We start from the raw sequence: 18,803 nt of genomic DNA on the forward strand, positions 1-18,803 counted from the left end.
CCACCCGCACCTCCTGCTGCCCCAGCCCTGGGCTCTTCTCCCCCCCCTGCACCCGCACTCCCTGTTGCCCCAGCTCTGGCCCCCACCTGCACCTCCTGCCGCCCGAGCCCTGGGCTCTCCCCCAAAGAAAGAATTGGTTGGACTAAATGGACATTGCACCTCTCTATCTGAAGCCTAGCAAGGGAGGTACGTGGATCCCACTAGAATTTAAAATGAAAAGTAAGGGAGAGGAGGCTCTACTAGACTGGGCAGCTTTAGATACAGTACCAGGCATGTAGGAGGATTTACACTTCTGAGCCACGGAAGCAGAAATTGACTTTTCTTTTCCAGATTTAGCTAATATTCAGAAAGGGAATCCAGCACCTGCCTTCCAGATTTGAACACCCTCAAAATTCAGGAGTGCTCAAGCTCAATTTGGGCAGCTGTTACTTCATGTCTCCCAAATCAAATATACTGATCCACTGTAACTTGCTGTAGAAAAAGTAGGATAAAATTGAGCAAGAAATGCTTCCCAGTGGTTATTAGGACTGGAATTGCTATTTTCAACAGCCATTGCTTTTTTTTATTATTATTATTATTATTATTATTTTTAAGTTTTAGTTTTATTTGTTTAAAAGGAAGACAGTAATTTTGCATTGGCAAATTCCCCATAGAAACAAAGAATGGAACAAAAGAATAATAAAGGCATCTCAACTTTTCCTCATTTATGTAGGACAGCCTTATAATATGCATCCAGATATCCTCCAGTCACACAAGCTGAAAATTGTTCCACTTTACTGTAGTTCTGTAACCATATGGGAACCAATCCTGTCTGTGTTCTGTGCACATCCAAAATTCCTGCTGAATGACCCGCCCTGGGAGCGAGTTACCAGTGACCCAGGGCTGGGGCGGCAGGAGGGTGCAATTTCAATTGGTATTCTGTTGTTAAAGAGTGCAATTAAAACTGCAATTAATCGCGATTACTTTTTAAATCACGATTAATTTTTTTGAGTTAATCGCGTGAGTCAACTGCGATTAATCGACGGAACTAGTTTATACTCTAGGGGGGGCGGGGTGAGCCTGTGAAGCTGGGAGATTGTCTGTCTGTCTTTGAGTGTATGAAGGCTCATTCCCCACTCTGGCACTTAAAAAGGGTAAATTTTATTAAAAACAAAAAGGAAGAAAGTACATCTAAAACTAAGGCTTTTGCTAGATTTTGAAAGAGCAATTCCAAAAATTGAGTACCAAGAACAGCTTTCTTGGGGTCCAGCTTAAAGGTCACAAGCACCTGTGGATTAGCACAGAGGAATCCACAAGCCAAAAAAAGAAATAAACCTGCTTGCATCTATTTAAACATTCCCTGTCCCAATTATTCCTTCTAGGTCTGGAAGATGAATTTTCATACCTGGTTCAAACCTTACACAGCATTCCTGCTTATAGCATTGTTGCTCCATGTCTCCTTCTCTGGAGAACAACAGACAAAGGCAAAGTTTCTTTCCCAATTTTAAAAAGTTCTATCTTCCCATTGGCTCTTTTGGTCAGGTGCCCACTTCCTTTTCTTTATCTGGGGGACTTTTTAACCCTTTGCAGGTAAAGCAAGCAGAGAACAGCTACCACGAGGGATTTTACAGATAACTGGCTGGCTGGGTATCCATAAAAGGGAGCTACCCCCCCACACACACACTTAATTTATCACATGCCCCCCAAATTACAGAGGGTGCTGGCCAGCCTGGTTCAGGTTGAGTCCACACTGGCTGGGATTTCGTCCTGGAGAGTTAATAAGTTACATGCCTCTCTAATTTCACTAATAATTACATGAAGAACTAAACAATACTTTTTACATTTCAAGGACTACAATGACTTAGAATGAAGGGACATTTTTACCCAGCTGATTCTGGGAAACCTTCCCAGGAGAGTGCATCAGAGGCTCCTGAAATGTGTTGTATCTCAAAATCAAAGTCTTGAAGACCTGAACTCCACCAAAGAAGTTTTTTGTTAGTCTCTTTGGCTGTGTGAAGCCACTTCAGTGCAGCATGGTCAGTCTGCAGGTGAAAGCGCCGTCCCCAAATGTATGGGCGTCGCTTCTCCAGAGCATACACAATGGCATAACATTCTTTTTCAGAGGCTGACCGGTGGCTTTCCCTCAGAAAGTTTTTTGCTGAGAAACACGACAGGATGGAATTGTTGATCTGGTTCTTCCTGCATTAAAACTGCTCCTACACCATGCTCAGACTCATCTGTGGTTACGACGAACAGTTGGTAGAAGTCCGGGGCCCTCAGTACAGGTCAGACGTAAGGGCCGCCTTAAGCTGGTTAAAGGCTTTCTGACACTTCTCAGTCCACTGAATAGCATTTGGCTGTTTTTTCCTGGTCAGGTCTGTCAGTCGGGTGGCAATTTGGTACAGTGTGGTACAAATCGTCGTAATACCCGATTGGACCTGCTTCTTGACTTAGGGACAGGCCAATTTTGGATAGCATTTACCTTAGCCTGTAAGGGGCTGATAGTACCTTGACCCACCTGGTGTCCAAGGTACGTTACCCTGTTTAGGCCTATTTGACACTTTTTGGCCTTAACGGTTAATCCTGCCTCCCTTATGCACTGGAAGACAGCTTGGAGGTGCTCCAGGTGTTCTGCCCATGAATCTGAGAATATGGCCACATCATCAAGGTAGGCAACTGCAAATTCCCCAAATCCAGCCACAAGGTTATCTATCAGTCTCTGGAACGTGGCGGGTGCATTTCGCAGCCCGATAGGGAGCACATTAAATTCATACAGCCCGACATGGGTGATGAAAGCTGACCTTTCCTTGGTGGGGTCATCTAGCGGCACTTGCCAGTACCCCTTAGTTAACTCTAAGGTGGAGATGAACTGGGCATGTCCCAGTTTCTCCAATAGCTCATCTGTGCCTAGCATTGGATAGTTTTCTGGGCAAGTTACGGCATTTAGTTTACGGTAGTCCACACAAAAGCGGATTTCCCCATCTGGTTTGGGAACCAAAACCACTGGAGAGGCCCATGCACTCTCAGAGGGTTGGATTACATCCATCTGTAACATGTCCTTGATCTCCCTTTCTATTGCGGTTTAGGCTTGAGGAGCCATCTGATAGGGTTGGTCTCTAATTGGGTGAACATCGCCTGTGTCAATGGAGTGGTATGCCTGTACTGTCCTTCCTGGGGTGGCTGAAAACATTGGCGCGAAGCTAGTGCACAGCTTCTTAATCTGCTGTCGCTGCTTACCCCCAGGGGTCATGGAATGGCTTACCTCTTCCACACCACCGTTGCTTTTTCCATCATAGTAGACTCCTTCAGGCCACTCAGTGTCGTCTCTCTCCTGGGCTGTAAACTGGAGAACCTTGATTTCTCGGAAATAAAAGGGCTTTAGAGAATTAACATTCTATACTTTAGGTTTTAGGGTAGGGTCTGGGACCTCTATGAGGCAATTAACAGCTCCTAGGCACTCTCAGGCAATAAATGGCCCCTCCCATGACGCTTCCATCTTATTGGCCTGGAGCGCTTTCAGGACCATGACTTGGTCACCTACTCTGAAGGAACACTCTCTGGCATGTTTATCATACCAGGCCTTTTGCTCTTGTTGAGCATCCTGTAGGTTTTCTCGAGCAAGGGCTAGAGAGTCCTTGAGGGTATTTTGCAGGTTGGTTACAAAGTCCAAAATGTTAGTTCCTGGGGAAGAGTAACCCCCTCCCATTTCTGCTTTACCAAATGTAATGGCCCCATAAACGAGTTCAAAGGGTGAAAATCCCAAACTGGGATGTGGTACAGCCCTGTAGCAAAGAGTAACTGCTGCAACACTAGGTCCCAATCATTGGAGTGCTCGTTCATGAATTTACGTATCATGACCCCCAAAGTCCCATTAAACTTCTCCACTAGGCCATTGGTTTGATGGTGGTAAGGGGTGGCAACCAAGTGGTTCACCCCATGAGCTTCCCTGAGAGGAGTAGCTTGCAGCGCTGCGAGGGAGTTACACTGGCGCTTTACAGCGCTGCACTCGCTGCGCTCAGGGGGGGTGTTTTTTCACACCCCCGAGCGCAGCAAGTGCAGCGCTGTGAATTGCCAGTGTAGCCAAGGCCTAAGGTTTTCCATGCCCTGTGCTGGATAGCTTGTCTTTGAAACAAAGAAAGCAGAGGCCACATGAGAAGAGACTATAAAAGGCTGCTGCAGCTCCTCCATCTTGTCTTCAATCCTGCTTCTTGCCTCTGGAGGGACTTTGCTACAAACTGAAGCTCTGAACAAAGGACTGATGACCCATCCCAGCTGTGGATGTTCCAGAGACTTGATTTGAACCTGCAGTTTATTCCAGCACTGCCACAAGCCTGAACCAAGAACTTTGCCATTACTGTATGTAACTGATTCCATTTAACCAATTTTAACTCTCATCTATATTTCTTTCTTTTTATGAATAAATCTTTAGATTTTAGATTCTAAAGGATTGACAACCGCATGATTTGTGGGTAAGATCTGATTAGCATATTGACCTGGGTCTGGGGCTTGGTCCTTTGGGATCGAGAGAAACTTTTTTCTTTTACTCGGGCATTGGTTTTCATAACCATTTGTCCCCATAACGAGTGGCACTGGTGGTGATACTGGGAAACTGGAGTGTCTAAGGGAATTGCTTGTGTGACTTGTGGTTAGCCCGTGGGGTGAGATCCTCTCTGTTTGGCTGGTTTGGTGCCTTAGAGGTGGAGAACCACCAGCCTGGGGCTGTGACTGCCCTGCTCTAAGCAATTTGTCCTGAATTGATACTCTCAGTAGTGTCCCACCAAAGGCAGCATGGTTACAGGGAGGCTGCAGCTCTCAGCTCCGTTCTGGTTGGGCGTTTCTTAGCCCTTAGCTTGCTGGGAATGTCCCAGGGGCAGGGGAACCCCAGAACTGGACATGGTCCCCGCTAGTGGGCTCTGTAATAGCATCAACTCCACCTCCTGACTCCATCCCTGGGTGGGGGTAACCCCCAGCCCCCTCCCCCCCGGCCACCTTTTGTCCATCCCCCCCCGCCCGCCCGCCACCGGCCCAGCCCAATGGAGCGTGCAGGGCCCTCAGTGTCCTGGGGCAGAAAGGAGCGACACCCGGCGGTGATGAGTGAAGCACTTTTTATTGCAGGGAGTCACAGGCAATGAGTGAGGGGCGGGCTTCCCCTCCTGGGAGCTGGAGCAGGGCCAGGAGCAGAGTCGAGTCCAGGGAGCAGGGGCGCCCCCAGCAGGGCGGAGCGGGGAGTCTCAGGCCAGCAGAGCGGTGGGGGCAGCGGGGCCCCGTGGGGGGAGCAGCCCCCTCAGTACTGACAGATAAAGGGCAGGCGAGCCCCGCACCTCACACTTCTCCATTTACCACCTGGCAGAGAGAGAGGGGTTAGTGCCCTCCTGACTGGCACCTGGAATGCAGCCCCCAGGAAACCCCGGATCCCTTGCCCCAGACCCCCATATTCCCACTAACACCAGATCCCCTGCCCCCACACCCACAGCCCCACCTACCCTCGGATCCCCTGTCCCACACCCCACAGGCCCACCTGCTCTTGGATCCCCTGTTCCAGGGCCCCATGAACCCCAGATCCCCTGCCCACAGATCCCTGGTTCCCCTGCCCCAGGGCTCTTGTTCCCTCAAGCAGTGAATAGATCCCCACCTCCACCCTGCTCTCCCCCTCCCACTCCCGGCTCCTCACCTGCAGGGCACATGGCGACACACGTTCGCCTAGTGCGGCAGGGGTTCCCTCTGGCCCAGTTGGCGTAGTTCCAGGGACTGCAGTCGACCCAGTGGGAGCGCAGACACCGGCGCTGTGAGGGAAGGGGCTGGGTTAGGATCTGTGCTGTCCCATCTGCAGGGGGCCGCGGGGAACCTCCCACCCCCACCTCTGAGGGGCCGGGGCCATCGCTTGGCCTGGGGCCAGGAGCCGTTCATGCACTGGAGCCGGGTGGTGGCTGGGGATCATAGCAAGGGGTTCTGGATTCGCTGGGATGGGGGTCAGGCCCTAGGGCAGGATGTACCCAACACGTGCTGGCACCAGCTTCTGCCCTGGCAACGGGCCCCAAAAAGACTCCCAGCCATCCGGGGTCAGCTGGACCCACGCCTGAGCCGCCCAGGCCCACCTCCCAGGGAGCAAGCAGGGGATGGTCTGGGCTGGGGCAGCCCTGAGTAGAGTCCCGGCTGGGGACACACTTAGCTGCAGCAGGGGATGGATCCCGCTGTCCGCTCTGCACTGGAGGGGAGGCCAGCCTCAGAGCTGGCAGGGCCACAATGGGGAAGTTGGGGGGGGGGTTCTGGGCCAGGCCCAGGCAGTAGGGGAACGGGGGCAGCAGGGTCAGACACTCTCCTTACCCTGCGGGAGGTGATGCCCCCAATCCACACCTGGGCCCGGTTGGTGCGGGCACGCACCCTGCATCTCAGGCGCTGGTTGGTTGCATAGTTGTGGATGGAGGCCAGGTGGCCACGGTAGCAGCGGGCACACACTTTCTGTGGGGAGAGGGGGAGGGAGACATGGGGCATCCACCAACTACCACCCCATGCGCCATCCACTGCCTCTATGCCCCCTATGTCACCTCTTCAGCCCCTCCACTGCCCCTATGCTGCCTCCACCACCCTACCGCTATCTACTGCCCCTCCACCGCCCCCACGCCCCCTCCACTGCCTCCATGGGCCCCCCATCACGTCTATGCCACCCCTCCACCCCCCCATGTCTCCTCCACTGCTGCCATGGGCCCCCCATCACCCTTATGCCACCCCTCCACCACCCCTATGCCCCCTCCACTGTCCCCATGGGCCCCCCGTCACCTGTATGCCCCCTCCACTGCCCCCATGTGCCATTCTCTAACCCCATGGGTCTCCCACCCCACTTCCTGACCCATCTGGTAGTCCTCCCCACCACCTGTGCCCCTGCGTCACTCACCTGGGCTATCCAAAATGTCTGGCAATTGTTCACAAACACATAGCGACAGGTGTGGCCCCCCTGGCCAGGCACTATCACCCTGAAGCTCTCGCTCTCTGTGGGGCACGGTGGCTCCGGCTCCCCGGGCTCCTCCTCGCCCTGTTCGGCTGGTACCTCCTGCTCCGGGGCGCCCTCATCTGAGGGTGGGTGCGAGAGACACCAGTTGGCCCTTCCAGCTGCAAGACGCAGCCCAGATCCCAAAAAATCCTTGGAGGTGGGAGCAGATCTAGCGGCCAGGGACACAGGTGTCCGGGATAGAGGGTCAGGGTGTCACTGGGAGGTCAGGGGACCCTGGTGTCCCGGATGGAGAGGGTCATAGGATTATTGCGGGGCCAGGGGACCCTGGTGTCCGGGCTGCAGTGAGGTGGAAGGTTATTGGGGGCAGGGGCCCCAGGTGGCCAGAACAGAGTGGGGCTGGGGTCAGTGAGAGCACAGGTCTGGGGTAACGGAGCCCTGTACTGTGCTTGCTGGGGTCTGACCCAAGCCCATGGGGTCCATGCAGTGTCTGCTGGGGGTGTGGAGGTTCCCATTGGGGGCAGTGGCTGTGGGTCAGGCTCCCCACAGGGTGGGGGAGGGGCTGTAGCCGCGGGGACTTGGGCCCCGGGACTTACGGAGCTGGTGAGTAGAGACGGCCCCCAGCAGGGCAAGTGCCAGGACCAGGAAGAGCTTCATCTCGGGCAGACCTGGGGTGGCAAACCACTGTGAGACAGAGACAGATTGACACCCCCCATCCAACCCCCCCACAGTCACTGAGCCCAGACCGACCCTCCTGCCTAGAGCCCATCCCCCTCCTTCCATTTAGCTCGAACTGAACCCTCCCCCCGCCCGCACCTAGGGACCTCCTGCCACTGCACCCTGACCTACCACCAAACTCCCCTGGGCTGATGACCACCCTCCAACCAATGCAGCCTTTCCCAGCAAAGGTAGGGCTGGCCCAAGCAAGGCTGAAGAAGAGAGCCCGGGGCCTTGGCTCAGCTGCGGGGGAGACAGGTGAGCTGTCACTCACTTGCCCTGTAACACAGGGACAACGGGCTGTGGGCATCCATTGACTAGGGACAGAAGGTGGCAGAGAGAGCCCAGCATGTGCTGTTAGTCTGTGGAACTCCCTACCACAGGATACAAGGGGCCGAGAGCGCTGAGCAGTGCCAGGCTTTTCTGGGCATCAGAGCAGCCTCAGGGGCCAACAGTGAGGCCTCATGACCTCAGGCTACAGGGCAGGAGCTGAGCAGCCCCCAGGGTCAGGCAGGGATCTGCCCCTGCCACAGAAAGGTGAATTATGGCAGTCACTTTCCCAAGGCATCCAGCACTGGCTGCTGTAAGAGCCAGGCCCCGACCGAGTGACCCCACTCTGGAGCGGCTCCCCATCACCACCCATAGCCCCTGGGGTCACCAGAGAACCCCCTCACCTCTGTGATGTCTGTGGGTCCTCAGCGAGCTCCAACGGCTCCAGCCATCCCAGCCCCTTATATAGCTCTGGAGCAGGAGGCTGGGGATGTGGAAAGAGCCACTATCAGCTCCCAGCCCCTTATTCTCCCCCCCGCCCCCCGCACCCACAGCTTGCGACATCCCCACACCCAGCCTGGGCTCTGACCCACCAGCTGCCCCATGTCATCCTCTAGGGGCCATCGGAGGAGTTTACAAACGAGCGGTCTACAAAGTTCCCCCAACTCCCCATAGACCATAGGGGGTCCTGGATTCAGCCCCCTGCTGATGGTAGCAGAGAGCTGGGCTCCCAGCCACTCGGGGACCCGCTTTAGGAAGACCTTGACTGTGAGGCTGGGCTAGCAGGAGCTGTGGGTCGGGATTGAGGAACGCTGCTGTCAGCCCCTCCCCCCCCCCATCACCAGCCCACTCTCAGGCCGCACTGGCTCAGGGCGTCCCTGCAGATAAGCATCTCCCCACAGGTGCTGGGCAGGTTTCACAAGAGGATTTCACACAGCAACGGCCGCGCTGGGACCCCACATCTGGGCCGTCCTGATAACCCCTGGGGCCGTTTCACCGCAGGCCACAGCACTGGGTGCCCGGCCACAGGGAATGGGGCAGCAGCCAATTGGGTGGCCAGATGTCCCGATTTTATAGGGACAGTCCTGATATTTGGGGCTTTGTCTTATTTAGACACCTATTACCCCGCACCCCCGTCCCGATTTTTCACACTTGTGTGTGGTCACCCTAGCAGCCAACGGGCTGATACCATCTATCCCGTGAGTGCCAGCATTGGGGTTCCTTCCCCTCCCCGGCCGGCACTCCCTGGGGGGCAGCCCCTCAGAGCCATGGACGCCCTCCCCTGCCATGGGACCCTGCCCAGTGTTGGCTGGGACTGGAGTGGGGTGATCACCCAGAGCCTGGCGCGTGGCCCTTCCCTTCCTGCGGTGAGCAGGGGCACTGGGACCCCTGAGTCTGGAGTGGGTCTGGCCAGTGCTGAGCCCTGGGGCACAAATGGGCTCCCCCCACTTTCTATAGTGTCCCCCACACTGATGCCCCTTGCAGAGTTCATCGGGCCCCATGAACCCCACTTCCAACCCCCTGGAGAATCTGAGGGCCCCTAGTGGGGGCTGAGCTGGGGGCTCTGCCCCGAGCTGCCTTTAGTCCCAGCAGAGCTTCCTAGACTCCAAGAGCCGACAGCCCATTGTGCCGTCTGTCTGCGCTCCTGTGTCACACCGGGCACCGGCCCTGCCCTGGGGCTCCTGCCTCCCGCCCCGACGGAGCCAGAGCGCAGCCTCTGGAGAGAGGCTGGACTGAAAGACTCCGAATGATGGAACATCTGCGCCCCCCCTCCCCCCGCAGGCGAGTTGTCCCCAGGGCTATGAGCACCGGGGTTACTCCTGCACCTCCTGGCACCTGCCCAGAGAGCAGCCGGGTCAGGCTGGGCCTTGGCCTGGTGCATCCTGGAAGAATTGTTAAGTGGGGAGGTTAAGAGGGGCTTAGCTGGCTCAGTGGGCAGGACAGCAGGTGGGAATCAGGACACCTGGGTTCTTCGCCTGGCTTTGCACCCACCTGTGATGTGACCATGGACCAGTCACATCCCAGCCCCATGCCTCAGTTTCCCCTCCCCACCCTTCTCTATTCAGACTGTGAACTCTTTCGGGTAGGGGCTGTCTCTTGATGGTTGTATGTGCAGCACCTGGCACATGGCTGGCCCCGAACCGTGGCAGTTTGATGATCCGGTTGTCACTGCAGCTGCGAAGGTGTGTGTGTGTGTGTGGGGGGGTCTCTCGCCTTCTCCACCTGCTGCCCCTCCACAGGAAGCCCCCCAATCTTGCCCACACCTCTCCCCTGCCCAGCCCAGGATGCCATTCGCTGGCTCTGCAGAGGCCCTGAACACGAAAGCGGTGGCCCAGGCTGTCTCCTGCTCTCGGCTGCTGCGTGCACCTGTCACAGGCAGCTGCTCATTTCGGGGCCACCCGCTGCCGCCCGAGCTGCACAGGGTGTGGGGCCCCCCACTTCGCTCTCCACCCCCGGTGGGGCGCCTGCCCCTGCTGCAACCATGCTGCCCCAGCCCAGGTCCCTCCTCCAAACCCGGCCCCTCTCCCCCCCACTCCAGCTGGCCCCCCACCTCCCACAGGGGTGGTATGTGTCCAAATGGGCCATTTCCTGCTTTTCAGATGTTCCTGATCCCCTCAGTTTCCCCCTCCCGTCCCCTATCCCAGCTCACATGGGGGGCAGGGATGAGGGGCTCAGGTACCCGCAGACGGACAGATCCTCTCAGAGCCCCTCCCATCCTCACCCCTCACCTGAGCCCCTTTCCTCCCCTACCACCCATGCACCCCTCCCCATAATACCCCACCTCTCGCCGCAGTCACAACCCTCTCGCCCCTGCTAGCACCCCGTGAGCATTCCCACGTGTCATTTAGCTTCTCTTCCAAAATAGTTTCCACCCATTCTGGCTGATCTGCCCTGCTCAGATCCCAGTGAGAGGCCAAACCCCACACCCTGGATGGAGGCGGCTTTTCCCCACTCGGCTCCGCCTCACTGGCAGAGTCTTGCCCAGGGCCGGTTTCAGAGTTGCCTGAACCTGTGAACTTTATGAAATGCTGGCTTTTTTGGGGGGGAGGGGGGAGCTGTATCTCAGCAACCCCTCAGGCCAACGCCGCCAAATTTGGGTTGCTCACCCTGCCCTATGTGCCTATAAGGCCCAGCACATTTCAAGCCAATCCATGGCTCCGGGTGGATTTTGGAGTACTGAGAAGACTCACAGAGTTGGACTTTAACTGGCAAAGGCGTCCTGCCGCAAACTACAGCCTGTCTGGCACCAGGCTGACAGGAGCGCTGAAGGGGCTGTACACAGCTCTCTGCAGTACTGCAAGATCAGAATGGGGGGAGGGATAGCTCAGTGGTTTGAGCATTGGCCTGCTAAATCCAAGGTTGTGAGTTCAATCCTTGAGGGGGCCATTTAGGGAACTGGGGTAAAAATCTGTCTGGGGATTGGTCCTGCTTTAAGCAGGGGGTTGGACTGGATGACCTCCTGAGGTCCTGTCCAACCCTGATATTCTATGAATGGGGTCCATCTCCCAGTGGGACACTCTCAGCTGAAGAATGCCCTCTGGAGATGAAGGCCTGGTCTACACTAGGCTTTTATGTCGACTTTAGCGCCGTTATATCGAATTAACCCTGCACCCGTCCACACCAGGAAGCCATTTAGTTCGACATAAAGCTCTCTTTAAATCGATTTCTGTAATCCTCCCCAACGAGAGGAGTAGCGCTAAATTCGACATGGCCATATCGAATTAGGCTAGGTGTGGATGGAAATCGACGCTAATAGCTCCGGGAGCTATCCCACAGTGCACCACTCTGTTGACGCTCTGGACAGCAGTCAGAGCTCGGATGCTCTGACCAGCCACACCCCCGGGAAAATTTGAATTCATTTTCATTTTCCTGTCTGGGCAGTTTGAATCTCAGTTCCTCTTTGGACATCGAGGGGAGCTCAGCAGCAGTGGCAACTATGCAGAGCTCTCCAGCAGAGATGGCCGTGCAATCTAATAGAAAGAGGGCCCCAGCATGGACTGATCGGGAAGTCTTGGATCTCATCGCAGTGTGGGGCGATGAGTCCGTGCTTTCAGAGCTGCGCTCCAAAAGAAGGAATGCTAAGATCTACGAGAAGATCTCCAAAGCCATGGCAGAGAGAGGCTACAGCCGGGATGCAACGCAGTGCCGCGTGAAAATCAAGGAGCTGAGACAAGGCTACCAAAAAACCAAAGAGGCTAACGGACGCTCCGGATCCCAGCCCCACACATCCCGTTTCTACGAGGCACTGCATTCCATCCTGGGAGCGGCCGCCACCACTACCCCACCCCTGACCGTGGACTCCGAGGATGGGATCATGTCCGCGGCCGGTTCCTCGTCGGACATGACAGCGGACGGGGAAGATGAAGAAGGAGATGAGGAGGACGAGGCAGTCGACAGCGCTGGCACCGCTGATTTCCCCGACAGCCAGGAGCTCTTCATCACCCTTACCGAGATCCCGTACCAACCGTCCCCATCCCTTACCCCGGACACAGAATCAGGGGAAGGATCAAGCAGTAAGTGCTGTAAACATGTAAACATTTATTTAAAACAGAACGGTAATATTTATACTATTAACAATGTACATTTATAAAAGTTCTGTAAACTAGTAAAAAAATAATCAGGTACAAAACAGGAATATTTACAAAGGTAACAAATGGGTTTTCATGATTTCTCTGTCTTAGGCTCTTCTCAATTTAGTCCCAAGTGTTTTAAAAAATTTTCACAATGTCCGTTACTACATGATTCCCAGGCCCAAGACGCTCCACTCCAAAGTCCCAGTGCACCTACGCGAAAATCCGGTCAATGTGGCCGGGGATCGACGAGAAATCCTCGTAGGAGAACTCCTCGTAGGTCTCGTGGAGGTAGAGCTCAAGCCTGTTGATCAGGTTCCGGGGTAGGGCGATCTTAGTGGGCCCTCCGTGGTAGCAGACATGTCCCCTCCACGCCACAATCAAGTACTCCGGGATCATCGCACGACATAGCATGGCGGCATACGGCCCCGGTTTCTGCATGCTTTCCCGCAGCATGCGTTCTCTCTGGGTGTCCGGGATCCTCAGGAGGGTGATGTCGCTCATGACGCCCTGCTTTGAATTAGGGAGGGGAATGTTAGTATTGGGACTGCTTGACAGCCACGCGGTGGAGGGAGAGGGGCAGCATACAGGGATCTTTCCCTGGGACAGCCGCGAGGGGGTGGGATAGGGGCAGAGTTCATGCTGTCCTGATTGCTGGCAGCAGAGACTGGCATTGCTTTCAATGTGAAAGGAGGCCAGTGCTACTGCTGGAGTTTTAAGCAGCCACAAGTCTGCGGCTTACCATTATTGCCCGCTCCAGAAGTTCAGGTCTCCAGCCACAGTTCTCTGAACACTCCAAGACCTCCGCAAGTCCACAGGCACTGAAGGCGACGGCCGAAAATTCGACCTTGTCCTGAGTGCGCATGTGAGAGGTTCAGTGCATGGTCTTGTTCACAGAGAAAGACTAGGTTCTTTGTATACAATTTCATTTATCTGTCTCAGGAATTCACTCCCTTTTTACAATTCACACAGACACATCTGCGACTGTCTCCCAACCCAGCCTGTCAGCACACTCCCAGAGGCTAGCGCAGATTAGGCGGAGGAAGAAGAAGACGCGTGAAGACATGTTCTCAGAACTAATGGGATGCTCCCGAGCCCAGGCAGCCCAGCAGACACAGTGGAGGGAGAACTTGTCACAAATGCACCGAGCAGTCATGGAACGGGAGGAGAGGTGGCGTCAGGAGGACCAACAGGCTACTGAAAAGCTGCTTGGACTAATGAGGGAGCAAACGGACACGCTCCGGCGCCTTGTGGATGTTCTGCAAGACCGGAGGCAGGAGGACAGAGCCCCGCTGCAGTCTATCTGTAACCGCCCTCACCCGCCACCAAGTCCCACACCCCCCTCACCCAAAGTCCAAAGAAGGAGGGGCGGCAAGGGCCGTTAAAACTTTCAGTGAACCCCTGCAGACTGCTCTAGCACTAGAAGGCTGACATTCCCCAAAATTTCATAAGCCCTTTCCTACCCACCTCACACAAGCCCCCGTCCAAGTTTCACACCCCACGTTTCATGTCTGGTTCGCAATAAAATGTTTGTTTCTCTCCATTACTGTTTCAGTCAGGTTCTTTTGAGGGAGAGTCTGTCTGGAGGGGGGGAAGGGGCTTGGTAATTGGACAGGACAGTGACCTTTAGCAGGGTACAGAGGCGGTGTCAGGTCCAGCATCAGGACACATACACAGTGCAGTCACTGGTTACCCTGGTCAGTCTGGGAGGTGTTTTTCATGTTCTGGGTGGGGGGGGGGTTGCTCTGTGACTTTGTGGCGGGGGAGGGCAGTTACAGATCTTATGCAGCGGTCCTTATCCTGGCTCACTGATCCACGCAGCAGGGGATCTGTAACCCTACCCCCCCTGCCAGAAAGTCACATAGCCGACACATACACACAGTCCCCCCCAGGAGTGCTGGCAGGCTCCATTGAAATAACCAGTCCACCAGTGCGGAGCCTGTCATTCCGGGAGTTTAGAAGCATCATTTGCATCCGAACACTGAACCCGCCCCCCGCCACAGTCTGCGTCCCCGGTTTAAAATATTCCCGCGAAAACAGCAATACAGACAACGGTGTTCATTAACAAAATCGAAATGATTTTATTTTTTGGGAAGGGGAAGGGGGTGAAGGGGGTATGTAACTGGAGAGGATAGTCAAAATGAACTGGGTAAAGAAACGGGGGCAGGTTCAGCTTTTCTGTCCACAAACTGAAAAGTCACTGGTTGCCCTGCTCACTCAGGAACCTAGCTTTCAAAGCCTCCCGGATGCACAGGGCGTCCCGCTGGGATCTTCTAATGGCCCGGCTGTCTGGCTGGACGTAATCAGCAGCCAGGCTATTTGCCTCTAGCTCCCACCCCGCCATAAAGGTCTCCCCCTTGCTCTCACACAGATTGTGGAGCACACAGCAAGCTGCAATAACGATGGGGATATTGGTTTCACTGAGATCACAGCGAGTGAGTAAGCTTCTCCATCTCCCTTTGAGACGGCCAAAAGCACACTCCACCACCATTCTGCACTTGCTGAGACGGTAGTTGAACAGTTCTTTTTCTGTGTCCAGGGCGCCAGTATAGGGCTTCATGAGCCAGGGCATTAGCGGGTAGGCTGGGTCCCCGAGGATGACTGTAGGCATCTCCACATCCCCAAGAGTTATTTTGTGGTCTGGGAAGTAAATACCTTCCTGCAGCCGTCTAAACAGACCAGAGTTCCTGAACACGCGAGCGTCATGAACCTTGCCCGGCCATCCGACGTAGATGTTTGTAAACCGTCCCCGATGGTCCACCAGTGCTTGCAGCACCATTGAAAAGTAGCCCTTTCTATTGATGTACTGGCTGGCCTGGTGGTCCGGTCCCAGGATAGGGATGTGAGTCCCATCGATAGCCCCACCGCAGTTTGGGAATCCCATCGCGGCAAAGCCATCTATGATGACCTGCGCGTTTCCCAGGGTCACTACCTTTGGGAGCAGTACCTTCACGATTGCCTTGGCTACTTGCATGACAACAACCCCCACGGTAGATTTGCCCACGCCAAAGTGGTTCGCGACTGACCGGTAGCTGTCCGGCGTTGCAAGCTTCCAGAGGGCTATGGCCACTCGCTTCTCAACTGTGAGGGCTGCTCTCATCCTGGTATTCTGGCGCTTCAGGGCAGGGGACAGCAATTCACAAAGTTCGAGGAAAGTCCCCTTCCGCATGCGAAAGTTTCGCAGCCACTGGGATTCATCCCAGACCTGAAGCACTATACGGTCCCACCAGTCCGTGCTTGTTTCCCGGGCCCAGAATCGCCGTTCCACGATATCCACATGACCCATTGCCACCGTGATGTCCTGGGCACTGGGGCTCGTGGTTTCTGACAGCTCTGTGCTACTCTCCGACTTCAGGCCATCACGGCGGTGTCGTAGCCTCCTCGCCTGATTACTCTTCATCTGCCTCAGGGAAAGGTGTATGATAAGCTGCGAGGTGTTGAGAACGGCCACAAGTGCAGCGATGGTCGCAGCGTGATCCATGATCGCAGTGCTGTGGCATCCGCGCTGTCACTGACCAGAAAAGTGCGCGAACTGATTTCCCGCCGGCGCTTTCATGGAGGGAGGGAGGGCGTTAGTGACGGACGGATGACGACAAATTTTTTTTACCCAGAAGGCATTGGCGGCTCGACCCAGAATTCCGATGGGCAGCGGGGACTGCGGGAACTGTGGGATAGCTGCCCACAGTGCACCGCTTCCAATATCGACGCTCGCCCGTTAGTGTGGACTCACAAAGTCAAATTACTGTCCTTAGTGTGTCCTTAGTGTGGACACACACGTTCGACTTTGCAATATCGATTCCACATATTCGATTTAAGTAAAATCGAATTACCCTCGTAGTGTAGACATACCCGAAAACAGCCTGAAACAATATCTTGGAGAAGTCTCAGCTGCTCCCTGCATGTTAGCAGGTGTTCCCATTGATATAAAATTATTCTACTTAACTGCCAGGGGGCAAATTTGTCATGTATACATGGGAGAAAGAAGAAGGACAAAATGCAGGGTCAGCTATAGGTAGTCAGGAAGTTCCTTCAAGAGGAAATGTAGCCAAACTCCAAACCTGGAGACAATGGACCTTTCTGTGCCTGTGTCCTGTAGATAAACTGCTTATTTTGCAAACCAAAGAGGAGGGGGCAAATAGATGAACAATAAGGGGTCAAAAGAGGGGCAGATACATGTAGCTTGCTAATTATGTATGGTAATGATAGCAACTTTTGGCCAATCATAGAGCGATAGATTATCATAAGCAACTGCATATAATGCTTTGGTGTAAGTGTTTTCGTTGTTCTTGCTGACTTATGAGCTCGAACCCAATTGCAATTGAAATAAACGGATCGCCCCTCCTGGGGCTCCTTGCTTGGCTAGCTGTGTCCATCTCTCCTTATTCCTCAGCTGGAACGGACAGAAATTTCTATGACACCATCCTTCTGGCCCAGGGCTGCAGAGCCTGTGATATGCAGCAAGCATGTCCAGTCTCAGCTCCTCAGCACTGTGTCCTCGGAGCATGCAGGGTCTGTGGGTTGGGTTTGAGGGAAGGCTGCAGGGCTGGGTGTGCGAGGGAGCGTGTCGAAAGTGAGAATTGTCTGTAATACTTTTCTCGGGAGCCGGCATCTCCATTCCCCCATTGGCCTTGGCATGGCCACCCGCTGGGTGCCAAGGGGTTCTCATTCTCCTCCTGTCACAGAGCCATAGTCACAAGGCCTTTGGGACGGTAGCTGGCTGGGGTGGTAAGAATACACCATGACGAGCTGGCTGCAACTATCACGTGCCAAGAGAGGAGACAATGGCCAAGCCAATGACTGACTGTACCAGCCAGCGGCCCCAGCAGGCGGAATGGGTGTAAAACCCAAGTGCCTATGGCTATGATCCAGGCAATCGCAGAGGGGACCAAGGCAGCGAGAGGTCCCCTGAAAGCCAGATCTGGCTCGCCTGGCATCAGCTGCTCCGTCCTGCTCACTGTCCTCCGTACCGTGTGACCTTGCAGGTATCATATGTGGGAGCTCACTGGTAGGGGCCCTGGAGTTGCTGTTGGAGCCTCCCGGGACAAACACCGTCACTGCTTCCGGCGACTGTACCTAGATGAGTGGAATCTTTCTTCTGTCTCTCTAGCCACGTCTACACTGTGGGTTAGGTCGGCCTAGCTCTGGCGCTTCGGGGGGGGGGTGCTTTTCTTTCTCTCTCTCACACACACACACACACACACAGAGACACACACACACACAGAGTGGTGTAGCTAGGTGGATCTAAATTTGGGGTGTAGGCCTGGGTGAGCACAGCAGGGGACCCTGGACAGGAGGGGTCAGGAACCAGCATTATCAGGACAAGGTTCCCAGACACATAGGAGCTCGGCTTGGGACAGAGGCTGTGTCTACACTACCCAATCTGTGCCAGATTGGGGCACCGGCAGAGCTGGGCATGTGCCTAGGGACGGGCTAGCAGGGGCTGCGGGTCGGGACTGAGGTGCACTGCTGTCAGTCACAGCCCCCCACTGCACCCCCATCGCTGGCCTGCTCTCGGGGCGCACTGGCTCAGGGCGTCCCTGCCGATAAGCATCTCCCCGCCGCCGCGCTGGGCAGGTTTCACAAGGGCATTTCACACAGTAACGGCCGCACTGGGACCCTGCGTCTGGGCCGTCCTGATAACCCCGGGGCCGTTTCACCGCAGGCCACAGCACTGAGCGCCCGGCCACAGTGCCCCCTGGCTGTCAGCATAAGAGTCCCCTCCGCTGCCCCATTCCCTGGTAGTGTTACCAACCCTCCAGGATTTTCCTGGAGTCCCCAGGAATTAAAGATTAATCGTTAATTAAAGATTATGTCATGTGATGAAATCTCTAGGAATTCATCCAACCAAAGTTGGCAACCCTACTCCCTGGGGGTGGCCCCCTCAGAGCCAGGGACCCCCCCCCATTGCCATGGGGACCCTGCCCAGTGGGGCTGGGACTCGGGAGCCATAAACATGCCCCTGCAGATGCTGGCGGACCCGGGGTGGAGCTGCCCAGTGCCCTGGCACCAGCCCTGTTCAATGCTGTTATCAATGCCCAGACCAGGCTGTGGATTGTGCTGTGACCTGGCCTGGCCTGACCCGGTCCTGTGCATTCCCACCGCTGTCAGCTCCCGCCTGCCCCAGCCATGGCCACAACCTGCCCACGCCCCTGTGTCTGCCCTGGTCCCCACCCTGCTCCCTGGCTCTAGCCTGGCGCAGAGGAGCTGTGAGAACTGGGGCAAGCAGAGACCAGGGCCTGGGGCCCATCCTGGGAGATACGGGATGGGGGGACAGTCCTACACTGGGCTGGGGGGGGCAGTGGGGCTGGCCATTGTGGGGG

At 55.4% G+C, this 18,803-nt stretch overlaps 1 protein-coding gene across 1 annotated transcript; it reads right to left on the reverse strand.

Moving 5' to 3' along the window:
- Positions 1-5,097: 5,097 nt before the first annotated feature.
- On the reverse strand, positions 5,098-8,393 carry LOC112125874 (bone marrow proteoglycan-like). The gene is made up of 6 exons (XM_024224236.1): positions 8,317-8,393; positions 7,522-7,593; positions 6,872-7,047; positions 6,304-6,438; positions 5,651-5,762; positions 5,098-5,322 (listed from the first exon to the last, which is right to left on the reverse strand). The coding sequence occupies exons 2-6, from the start codon at positions 7,580-7,582 to the stop codon at positions 5,264-5,266; spliced, it is 543 nt and encodes a 180-aa protein (XP_024080004.1). The 5' UTR covers positions 7,583-7,593; positions 8,317-8,393; the 3' UTR covers positions 5,098-5,263.
- Positions 8,394-18,803: the final 10,410 nt, after the last annotated feature.

The sequence above is a fragment of the Terrapene carolina genome, unplaced genomic scaffold, assembly GCF_002925995.2.
Source record: "Terrapene carolina triunguis isolate 2854851 unplaced genomic scaffold, T_m_triunguis-2.0 Scaffold926, whole genome shotgun sequence".
Lineage (NCBI taxonomy): Eukaryota > Metazoa > Chordata > Testudines > Emydidae > Terrapene > Terrapene triunguis.